At 39.9% G+C, this 12,765-nt stretch overlaps 1 protein-coding gene across 3 annotated transcripts in view; it reads right to left on the bottom strand.

The window, feature by feature from the left end:
* The window catches only part of man1a2 (mannosidase, alpha, class 1A, member 2), a 133,607-nt gene that overhangs the window by 15,413 nt on the left and 105,429 nt on the right, over nucleotides 1-12,765 (bottom strand). For all 3 annotated transcript variants that reach the window (XM_058623369.1, XM_058623370.1, XM_058623372.1), the window contains exons 7-9: nucleotides 9,061-9,155; nucleotides 7,654-7,777; nucleotides 6,843-6,936 (exon numbers count right to left, since the gene is read on the bottom strand). In XM_058623369.1, coding sequence (XP_058479352.1) covers nucleotides 6,843-6,936; nucleotides 7,654-7,777; nucleotides 9,061-9,155 — 313 coding nt within the window. The remainder of the gene's footprint in view (nucleotides 1-6,842; nucleotides 6,937-7,653; nucleotides 7,778-9,060; nucleotides 9,156-12,765) is intronic.

The raw sequence follows: 12,765 nt of genomic DNA, 5'->3' as shown, positions 1-12,765 counted from the left end.
CTGCCTCTCGTCCAATGTCACCTGTGATTGGCTGCTGCTCCCTCCTGAAAGTCTCAAAAGGATAAGTGGCACGGATAATGGATGGATAAGATTCATCGGGTTGCGCCCCGCGAAATTCATCTCCCAGGGTCGAAATGGCGCTTGTGTCGCAGTGTTCTGAGTCATCTGATGGAGAACGCTCAGCGCTAACAACCTTTACTGTTGTGTGATAGCAACCAGGCACTCCATCACGGCAGCACACCTGCTCAGACACGCAAGGTTCTCCCTGGCCAACGTCACTGCCATGATTGTCCTGCTGACCAGATGTGGCTCGCTGTGACGACTCGCTCTCACCCCGCAGTGAAAGAGCTGGAACGTTGCCATTTGCACTCGAGTTAAGCTCTGCCTTGTACTGCACTTAGAGGACAGGACTTGCACAGAGTATTACAAGCGAGAAGCGCTCGGAGCGATGTACTGCAGAACGACCTGACTACTTTGAGAGGGATGTTGATGAAATTTAAATCGGGTGCCTCTTTCTTTTCTCTCTTTTTTTTATTGCTCACTGCACAGTATGTATGTGTTTAAACGGCTGCTGTTGGGGGCAAATGTTCTGCCACCTTCAGCTTCCCATGACATCATTGGTCTTCATTAAAAGTTAATACAGTTTAAAGCTGCAGAGAGTAGCGTGTAGTCCACGCGGAAACGGCTACTAACGCAAACTATTATTAGCCCGTATTATGAGCTCATTTGACGATGGTCTGACTGGAACACACACGTTTATTTTTAAATCTGACACACGACACTTACAAGATTTCACTCTGTTTCACTGATATTTCATTTTAGTGGAGTGGAAATTAGGTGATGAAGAGGGGGGGGGGTGACAAAGTGTTAGTGTAGTGTCAGTGTGAGTCAGTTAGAGAGTAGGAGGTGTGTGTGTGTGTGTTCTTGTATTTCTTAACTCTTTGGGAGCCTTTCTGGCATAAACACTGGCCTCGTCAGGAGCAGTGGTTTGGTCCTCATGGAGACTAGAAACCTGGTCCTAATGAGGCAGAACCTCATTTCTGAGGAACTACTTGGGCCTACTTAAGGCTAGGATTTGGACAGGATTTCTGCATGTGTGCTTCTCATTATACCACCAACTCCTAGACCGTTTGTGATATCTGGAAAATTCAAAAAATTACCAGAAAGCAGAGAAACATTTTTGCACATTTTTTAAGAACCAATTTTAATCTCTTTTAAGACCTTTTTAGGACCTCAAAAAGGAAGAATTAAGACCACTACGTACAACTGGTAGCAGCGAAGACTATATCGGCAGTGTAGCTCGTTAAGAGCTAGCAAAGCACTCATGCTACATACATCGTGCCTCATACACGTCGCTGCATCGTTTCAGCTGGCCACGGTGTTTGTCCTCCACCTTTCGTTAAATTTACATGCCTCGTCTTCATTTCCTGTCCACGCCATTCTTCTTCTTCTTCTACGTTTAAACGACGGTCATGGTCACGGTGACAAACGGCGCATGCACACTAACGAATGCGTCAAATAAAACATTAAACTTGAACATTAAACGTTAAACCAATACGTTCATTCAGCCCGGGGGAAATTGAATGCCTCACTTCATGAAATTCCACACTTTTAAAGACTTTTTAAGACTTTATAAGATGTTTAATATCACTAATTTTCAAGGATCCCTATAGAGCGAGATATACGTCATTACAGTTGCCCCTCGGCTTCTCAGTACCGTGATTCCTAAAAGGTTGAATAACTGCCAGATCTTGAAAGGGCCAGAAGTCAAGCACTAGTTGAAAATCTAAATAAATCCTGGTCATAAGAGGGTTAAGGTTAAGGACATGGTTTTAGGTAGGGCTGTTCAAATGAATGGAAGTTTAATGGATAATAATACGAGAGTGTGTGTGTGTGTTTGTGTGTTAATAAGGCTGTCAATCACAGTTGGATCTCATTAAGACAGAGGGGCTCAGCCTCATCCCTCATTAGTCTGCTTTAACTACTGTCTAAACACCTACACACTGCAATAAGGAACACAGGGTGATAAATATCTGTTGACACGAGCTTCAACCGTTACAAACGCGCCACACACCGAAACACATTTACATACATTTCCAAACCGAATACACATTTCTCAGATCTTAAGTATTCCAGCACAAACGACATCTTCGTAACACCCCTCCCCCCGCTAGCACAGCTGGGTTTCATCCACATAAATTTGACTATTTCAACCATTTATAATCCGTTAAAAAGTCAGCAAAGTGACGGTTGTTTACTCGCCACAGCAGCTCAGGTCACAGACAGATTTAAGGTGGCGGCGGCTTTGTGATAGCGCCGCGATATCAGCGCACATAAATCTAAAGTGAGTCGTCCTCACAGCCCCACTCGCCAGTGCAGTCTAAATGGCTCTGTAATGAATTCAAATGGATGTGTCTATGTGTCCCCGTTTGACTCTGCAGCAGTCACAACATACACGTTTTCCAACAACCGTGAGTTATAAACACCGAGGCTGCAATTTCCTGCCCTTCTGAAACTGTGAATATGACGATATGTGGTGTCACAACGACGCTTCGAGCGGCTACTAGATGATGTTTGTCGTGTAGATTATTGGTTACAAAGACATATTGAATAGCAGTAATGAAAAATATCTCATTTAGGGGCCGCTCTTTACTGAGAATACGTCATTAGCAAAACCTGTGGAGGTTGTGGCCTTTGGCAAAAGCTGAACTGAGCAGAGGAACAAAGGAGAGCTACAGGTAGGCATGAACTACCACATACATTCTCTTCTTATCCTTTCAGCTTCTGCCCCTCTAGGGGTCGCCACAGCGGATCATCTGCTTCAGTGATCCGCATATTTGATTTGGCAGAGATTTAGTACTTGGAGTACACTCGATGATTCCCCCTGAGGCTGGGGTCAATTTAAAGAATCCAATCAACCCAATAAATGGGAAGCAACGGGGACTGGGTAACTGGGTAAATGTGACCTATCATGATGAATTTCTACTTCAGTTATTAGCCACCATTCTAGGCCAACCAGGATAGGTTGATCCACCCATTGGTGCTTCTTTGCTAAGGACAGATTGCTCATGTTTGACAGAACAGGCTACAACAATTGTTCCTACTGTAGAATGCAACCTCTGAAGGATACATCTCCTGAACTTTACCGGGACATTTATAGCTTCCAAGACTCTCCTCACAAATTGTTAACCACTTTATCCCCCACATAAGGATAAAGTGGCCCCAATCCCAGTGGACGTGGGGCAAAAAGGTGGGGTACACCCTGGGTAGGAAACCAGTACCACAGGGTAAACGTACAGACACTAACACCTACGTTCAATTTAGAGTCTTCAGTTTATCTGTTTATGTGAAGAAAAGGTGTAGAAAAGATGGAGAGAACATGCAAACTCCACACAGAAGTTCCCTCAGTCGAACCGGCTACCTACTCCACCATGTGACCCTAGAATCTAAGATTCTAAAATCTAAATGTCCATCTTTTGTCCACTGCTTTATCCTCCACGTTAGGGTCGTGTGGAGCCTATGACAGGGCAAACATATGGAGACAAACAACCATTCATTCACACACTCCCTTCCATACCTACGGGCAATTTAGAGTGTCCAATTAGACCGTATCCACAAGGAATCGGAAGAAAATATAAACCTCTGAAGGATACATCTCCTGAACTTTTCCTGGACATTTATAGCTACCAAGACAACCAAGTTCTGCCTCTCCTCACAAACTGTTAACCACTTTATCCTCCACGTGAAGAAGAATAAAGTGACACCAGTCTCAGCGGACATCGGGCAAAAAGGTGGGGTGCCATCCTAGCCACGGGTTATATTGCTCGGGCTGGACACTGCGCCAAAAGACGGTATACACGTCACAATGTATATAACTGACACACCGGAAAGAAAGTGAAATAAAGAATGAAAATAACAGTTATCATAAAGCAAACAACAGTGTTGACAACTTCCAAAAGAGCTACTACTGACAAATCTAGTGACTTTCTGGCTTAACCCTGAGGAAATCGCCAATTCTGCCACAAAAACAGTGAACCAGATGTTACTGAGCTGGACACCGAAACCACAAAACATGAACGACTGCCGAGTTAGACAGCGAGAGGTTTCAGTGCTGCTCCACAGGCGGACGCACCGACTGGACCCTGTGTCTTCATTATGTGAGGAGACGGCAGCGGTCGCCTCCCTCTGTGTGAGCCCGCGTGATTATAATGGCTCCTCCAATCTTGTTAAGTAATGAACATTTTAAATCACTAATGGCACTTAATGGCCCAAAATTCCTTTTGTCAACGTTATCGAGCCACACACAGACTAATGGACGGGCATTTATAATAGAAGGACGTCTATTAGGACGACGGACGACGACGTCCGCCCACAGACTTTAAAGTTCTGAGAGTGTGTTCTTAGAAGGAAAAACGGAAAAGATTTTCAATATGATGAACATTTTTATCATTTCAATATAAATATTACATACGCAGCCCACGCTTGTTTAAGAGAAGCTAAGACATTTTAATTAAATCAGTGTTTTGAGCGTGCTATAAGCAGACCATGTGTTAGTACAAGGTCTACAAGGAAGCTAATTAGCTGTGCCATCACCACAAGACCATAATAAACATGTAGGTGACTAAATAGATATGTAGGAGGAGGATGTGCACTGTAAACACTCGCCCTGAAATTCCACACTTTAAGACGTTGATTTTATGTAGTTTTATACTTGTTGAGATTGTACTTGTTTAGTAGAAAAGTGAATTTTTATGAACTATAACCCAGTTCTTTTTTTTTTTTAATTCTACCCAAAGTTAGAAGCAAAACTTCCTGTTATTATGGTCCTTGTCTCCCTGGAGACCTGAGAGCAGCAGAGAATGTTTTTAAAAACAAACTGAAGATCCATCTTTTTTTACCTGAGATTTATTATTTACATGTACTCTTTTATTTAATTTATTTACTGATTCACTCAACTATTTGATTACATGTTTATGTTTTTAATTTCTCTTTTACCTCCTGTTTAGACCCAGTAGAATTTTTAGTCTCCAGTGTTTTCCCTCGCAGCTGTTTGTGACTTCCAAGATAGCATTTCCTCACTTTCTTCTCTTCTTGCTTACTTCCTTACTTCCTCACTTCCTTCTCTCCTTCCTTACTCCTTCTTTTCCTCACCTTTTCACTACTGTTTTTAATAGATAATACCAGCCATTTGTCGGCTGAAAGTTGTTTTTTTTAATCCTGTGAAGCACTTTGAGTCGCATCGCCTTTTGGTAAATTGCTAAATCAATAAAGTTTAAATTGATTGATGAAAGTGTGAATAAAAGAATGAATGGATGCAGAATTCACACAGACAAAAAGACATGAAAGTGCATGAAAGCTCATCTTTGACATAACTCTTTATCTAATCATTTTACACTCACAAAAGTGAGACATTCACTGCAGCACATTCATGTGACCTCATATCAGCTTTTTATTTGCTTTTCTTCAAATATTACACATTTTAAAATGAGCTAAACCTTCCACACAAAGGTCCAGACCTTTGAAGGTCTGGAAAAGACCGCTTTTGAAAAAATAATAGAATAAAAAATACTTTCAAGACCTGCACAAGCACGCTGTATATATATATATTATTCAATTTTAACGACCTCTTTGTCAAATGGAGGGAATTTAAGAAGCTGAATAATTAGAAAGCTTTTTTTTATTTATTGGAAAAAAAAAACACTCAACTATCAAAATAGTTGAATTGAATAATCGCAGTAGCCCTTATTTCGTACAACTTATTTCATAATTAAAGTAAAGACTCACTCACTCACAGACAAACAGAAACATCCATCAAACATCTGTTAGTGATCAATAATTCTGCTCTCCCTCCATCATCCGTCCATTTATTCATCCTGCATTTGGCTCAAAGTCTGTGCGCTGAAAAGTCACTTCACACAATTTACCCACCTGTCCTTCCATTAATGATTCTTACCATCCATCCATCCATCCATACATACATGAGGTGTCATCTTCTTCAATGGCAGTAGGAAAAAAAAATCAATTTAAAACTGATTTCATCTTCTCATTTCCTCTCGCTGAACATAGCAGAGCAAACGCCCCTGCACAGATATAGTCCTGTATCTGATCAATGAACAAACATCACTGCATTCAGCGTGGAAATACATAAATAAATAAATGAATGAATGAAGAATATTTAAAAACCAAGAGCACAAAGAAATCCAAGGAGACTATTTATGACAACAAACAGTCTTTACGTATCCATTATTTCTAAATATGTAAAAGAGAGGAAAGAATATGTCAAATAACTTTAAATAGACCTTTGATAAATGTGTTCAGGTCTTACTGTACAATCAAAGGTTCAAAATGTCTTTATCGTTTGTCCATTTTTCATCAACACAAACGACGCCTCACCGGGCTTTAATTCTGTTATTTGTTAAAAATGACTTTAACGACAGGTTTCAGGAGTAATGTGCGTCTAAACTTTCACTGAACGAGCCGTTAATTTCCCCGGGCAGTCGGCCAACGCCTGATCAATACAGCGGGAATACGGCGTTCCCTCTCCTCCCATCTTTTGTCAATGTCTTCTTCTCATTAAAGACGGAGCCACTCCACAGCCTTTTCCTTTTCTTCCCTCCCTTTCCGGTCTCTCTTCATTGCTACTCCTCAGAACATTTGGACTGATCATGAATCTGTGATCATAAAATCCAAGTTCATTCACTCATTAAATGCCGCAAAGAAAACGATTCAGCAGCTGCAGGAATGAGCTTTAGATTCCTCTGATATTTCACTTTAGCAAAATGAGCACATATATTTAATAATAGCCTCAGCTCCTGTGAAAGCAAAGCAAAGGTTGTACTCACGCTGGCCCCAGCGGCCTGTGCGGGGGTTCAGGTAGTTCGGGTAGAGCCCGTTGGGTCGATCCATTTTTGCGAGCAGCTTCCGGATGTGCATCACCTGTGACCGCGAGCAAGAAACAACAGCAGGGAACGTTTTTTTTTAAAATGGTTCACGTTTCATTTATTGGTTCATTGATCAGATAAAGAGGCCACGCGGTGGTGTAGTGGGGTTTGTGAGCCGATTTCTATATAAAGTTTGCATATTTGATAATTATTTGATGGTCCCAGCTCGCCTCGGCACAGCACGGCACGGCACGGCACAGGTTGGTTTTCCTTCACAAAAATAGTACCTATACTCAATGTGGGCGGAGTCATCACTGTGTGACTCGCGACTTGTTTTCAGTGTAACTGAATCGTTAGAATCAGTTCATTAAAACCATTTGTTCAGTACTTCCTCCGTGACCGGAGCACAGACTCAGTGTTGTTGCTAAATACCCCAGACTCCTCTGGTAAATATTGACATTTCAGACATTTCCCTGGTAATTGTTGGAGATGAAATCCACGTTTTGAGGATTGTTAAGTCTTGTAACTCATATACAGTTTGGCATTGTTCAGCCTGGTTCTTGTGTCAGACGTCTCTTCCTGTGACGGCACTCTGACCAATCAGTGGCCGCCAGATACTAGAATTACTTTTAGCACCAGAGCATGTACCAGAAAAAGTACTTGGTGGCAGGTACTATGCTAGTGGAAACTTAACCGTGCCGTGCTGAGGTGAGCCGGTGGAAACACGCCATAACATGCTGACAAAAACAAGTACACACACACACAGTGCTACCTTTTGGTAATAGGCAGGGTTCCCTGTCAGGTAGGTGAGGTGAACAAACTCCATGTGAAGAGTCCCAAACTCAGCCAGGATGCTGCTGCCGGCAGACGCCCAACCCCAGTTACGACCAACGCCGCTGCAGAAGGGAGGGGGATGAAGAAAAAGGATAAGAGAAAGGAATAAAAAATAAAGAGATAAAAGGGTCAACATTCTACAGCAATTCAATAAAAAAAGAGGTTTTTAACTATCAATGGATGATAATACAAAGGTTTAAGGAACAAAATATGACATTCAAAGAGTAAAATCTGTCCAATATGAAGCAATATTTGCTTTACAAAATCCACGACGATGACATTGATCGATTAATTGCAGGTTCAATACATGAGCATGAGTTTGTTCTCAGTCACAGCAGGTAAAAATGACACAGGAAGCGTGTGTGTGTGTGAGCATCTGCTCTGGAACATATAAGAATTACCTTGAGACAAAGGAGAACTTCACTTATACTAAACATGACAAAAGCAGCTGCCTGCCAATGCAAACACCAGGATGCCTCTCTCTCTCTCTCTCCCTCTCTCTCAAACACACACGTACACGTCGAGCCAGGTTGCTAAGCAACAAAGTAGCCCCACGGATTAATATGGCAATTTCACTTCATTGCCTGTTTCATTCAATGAATAAGTAAGTTCAGGGCAAAGCAGTGGGAAATAAAGGGACAGACACTCACAGAGCCAAGAGGACATTCTTTTTACAAGTATGCAAATAATAATAATAATAATAATAATAATAATACTAGAGTAGAAATGGACAATAACAATTTCAACACTTTTGTTGTTAAATTTAAGAAATGTTGCTCCGTTTTGTGCGTCATCGTAAGCGCTCCAGCGATGCGCAAAATGTCTCTGTCCGTCTCTTCTGTACAGCCATGGTTCTCAAACTATGGGACGTGTAGCACCAGTGGTACGCAAGCTTCCTCTGGTGGTACTTGATTTTATTTTGAAAATCAAATTAACATTATGTTATGTTTTGTATTTTTCATTTTATTATGAATATCAAATTAACAGTGTTATGTTTTTTTTTTTATCTTGAAAATCAAATAAACAGTTTGTTAGCTGCTTTTTTCATTTTTGGTTTTATTCTGAAAACCAAATGAACAGTTTGTTATCCGTCTTCTTTTCATTTATTTTGAAAGACAAAATAACAGTTTGTTATCTGCTTTATTTCATTTTATTCTGAAAATCAAATTAACAGTTTATGTTTTTTCATTTTATTTTGAAAATCAGGATATCTACCGCTTTGGTAGATAATGGATGGATGGAAATTAACAGTTCATTATCTGTTCTTTTAATTTTTAATTTTATTTTGAAAAACGAATGATAGACAGATTCCGATGGTTTTCAGCGGCAGCATCACCTCACTCACCTCTTGAGGTTGACCATGGCCCAGGGGATTCCTGTCGGGGTGTTAAAGGCAGGGAGAAGCTTCTCGGCCAACTGCACCGCCTTCAGCTTGAACACCTGTGAAGGAGATGAAGGGGTTAACGTTGACATTGCTACTTGTCAAACTTAAATCTATTGTCTTCATTCAGACTTCCCTCAGCCATCCACCTATTTACCTAAATCCTCCTCAAACAGGACGACAGGCATAAAACACCTGCCAACAGCCCAAAACAAATGTGGCAATGCAGGCAACAAAAGAGTGAGAGTGAGGTGACAGCAGCAGACAGACATTTTGCTAAATGACTGCTACGCAGTGTCGGAGCCGCACAGATTTATGGAGGACACTGGCAGCTTGATGTATGCACAAAAAAAAAAACCCTGTCGTCAGACTGCAGTGCTGCAGTCATCAGTGATGTGAGAGATGTCGCAGTTTAACGGCGAGAAAAAAAAAACCTACGGGGTCAAATTGCATCAAATGAGCAGAGCCGGTGGAACAAAGTAGCGAAAGTCAGAGTTGGATTTCTATCTTCTATCGTGACTGGCGTCTAATACGTAGTGACGACTTGCGGAGGGGAGGATGTGTTCGTTTTGAGATTACACGAGTCCCCGCACTCGTCTGACAGATGAAGGCCCAGGAACAAAAATCTGCTGCAGCCCTTGTTCTTTTTCCCCCCACACACCAATCAAAAAAAAAAGATGAAAGCGCGTTAAATTTGTGCTGCGGGTGAACTGCCGGCACACGGACGCCCAAACACAGGCTGGATGAAAGGTGTATGATGAATAAATAAAGTTTTTGCCACTATCTTTAATAGTCAGCAATACAATACAATGTTTATTTATTAAAATAAATACCACATTTTGAAATATAAAATGCTAACTATTTGAATTATTCAAGCCAAAACTTGTTTCAGCACTGGTCTCCAAGGAATGACTTGTGAAATGCATTAAAAAATAATAAATAATTCATTTAAAAATACTTTTTTTCCTCATTTACTCCCAAATAAATGTGTAAAACGCAATTAATTATTAATCACACATCACAATAAAGGTAAACTAAAGTCAATGCAGTTAATCTTAAAGTGCAAGTAAATGTTTTTACTCCTAAAACTGATCAGACATCACAGGGGTCTTTGACCATTTTTTGACCACCAAACTTTAGGTGAGGGAAAATCATGCTGATTTCTGAGGTCAACATTGACCGTAGACCACCAAACTCTGAGCAGTTAATCTTTTATTCTGACAGAACATTTCTTCCAAATCTGAAGAAATACCCCCAAGGCGTTCTTGAGATACCATGTTTTTTGCTCACTTTATGTCCTAAAAAAATAAATAAAAAAATGATAAAAGCCAATAAATAAACCACATTGTTAAAAATTCAGACCAATTTTTAAAAGATTCCCTTTAGGTGAGGGGAAATTAGTTATTGCCATGAAATCATTTATTTCTGAGCTCAACTTTGTCCTTAGACCACCAAAATCGGAGCAGTTCATTCCCACAGAATTTTATTAGACGACATTCTTCTCAGTTCATCTTAAATCCTAGTTAAAATTTTATACCACATTTGGAAAACAATCCCTTAAGGTGAGGGGAAAAAGCAACTTTGACCTTAGTGGTCTAAGGAGCATCATCCCTCAAGGCGTTCTTGAGATACCATGTTTACAAGAATAAAACAGACAGACAGACAAATGGAAAACCATGGTTTCCATCATTTATACCTTCACTGCTCTGAGGAATAAAACATGAAACATGTGAGCTAGGATAAAACAAGACGCTTTTTGAAGTAACAGATCTAGATTAGTTGAGTAACAGTGCCAGCAGCTGCCTGATACAGTAGATAAAAGATCCACACGCATGGCTCTGTGTGTGATTTTATCCTCGTATTATCAGTAAAAAAAAACCCTTAGTGAATTTACACAAAGATGTGTGAGCTGTGAGACCTGCAGACCGTCAGGTAGAAGAAAGAGGAACATGATTTCAGTGTGAGGCTGATTCATCAACGCTCTCTGTCAGGCCTGAGCAGTTTTATAGAGAGTCCGGCGCTGTGGAAAATTCCTGCTGCCTCACAAAGTGAGCGGGAGCAAAAACACATGCTGGTGTTTGCAGAATTCTTAAGCAGCCAATGGGACGTCTTACAGAGGACGCGGAGGTCAAGCTGAGGAGTTAAACACGAGACAAACACTGAGAGATGTAGAGACAGAGCGGCATGCTCAGAGATTACACAGAGCGAGAACGGCGAGAGAAGACGTCTTTAAGAGGGATGAGGACGGATCAGAGAGGGAAGGACGGAGGGAGGGAGGGGGAGATAAAGCGGGGCCTGGCGTCTAAAGCAAACAACGATCCACAGAATCATTTCCTGACACTGTACAAGAAGCAAAAAAAAAAGACACTTGAGACTTCTGCTGAGCTTAAATCTAAATTTCATGCTACTGTAGCAAAAATAAAACAGCATGATCTGCGGCTGAGTGGTTTACAAACTTTAGGAGCCTGAAACATTTCCTAGAATAGAAGTTGTCGTCGTGACTAAGCCAAAAATACAAACATGTACGTCACAAGGCTCAGAATAAATACATAAAATGAAAGGAAATGTAAGAACAAAGAAGCAAAGGAAGCAGTGAACGCAACAGGTAATGCCTGTGTGTTATAACGACACAGTTTATTATAAAACCGTAATGTTTCATGTTTATAACATGATATTTTACTGTAAATATGTTATACTATCTCATGTTCAAGCATGAAATGTGTAAAAACCTGATTTGTTTCACACTATGAGGGGAGAAGTTTATTTTAAAAAATCTGATACGAGCTTAAACTGTTCATCGTAAAAGAATTGCTACGTTTTACGTTATTTCATGAAAAGTTTATGACAAAAACTTTACGGTTTACGTTATAACGTGAAAGGTTTATTGGTCAAAATTAGCTATGTTTTAGATGATAACATGAAAAGTTTATCATAAAAACGTTATATGGTATAACATGTTATCATCTAAAACATAGCTAATTTTTACAATAAACATTTCACGATACAACGTGAAACAAGGTAACACGTTTTTACCATACACCTTATTACGTAAAGCTTATTACGTTTTTGTCGTAAACTTTTCATGATATAATGTAAAATGTAGTAATGTTTTACGATAAACTTTTCACGTTATAATGTAAAACATATATTTTTCATTTATTTAAAATAATCATTTCATGATATAACGTGAAAGATAACACGTTTTTACCATAAACTTTTCAGGTTATCACGTAAAGCGTAGTCATTTTTTACTATTTTATGTTATAACGTGAAAGGTTTATTGTAGAAATGACCCATTTAACGTTTTAATGCGACAACTTTATGGTGAAAATGTGATACGGTTCATGTTACATAACATGCAAAGTTTATTGTAAAATGTGATGTTATGAAGTTAAAGTTTATTGCTGATACATTTCACATTATATGGTGCAGTTTAATAAGTTTATTATTGTAAAAACCACAGGGGGTGAAGAAAGGAGGTTTGTATCACATTATTTCGTGTAGTTACGTGAAAAACACCATGTTTCTACATTAAAAATAAAACATTGTAGATACTGATCTATTTTGTGTTTTTCTCTGGGAGCAGCTTTTGTTTCCCTCTGCTCTGCTTCAGATTTATCCTGAAACCAACTGCCTAAGAATAAACATGATAGTAGAGAATCTGAAAAT

Source organism: Solea solea, chromosome 2, assembly GCF_958295425.1.
Source record: "Solea solea chromosome 2, fSolSol10.1, whole genome shotgun sequence".
NCBI classification, from domain to species: domain Eukaryota; kingdom Metazoa; phylum Chordata; class Actinopteri; order Pleuronectiformes; family Soleidae; genus Solea; species Solea solea.
Note: the sequence above shows the minus strand (reverse complement) of the source record. Positions and strands in the feature narration are given on the sequence as shown.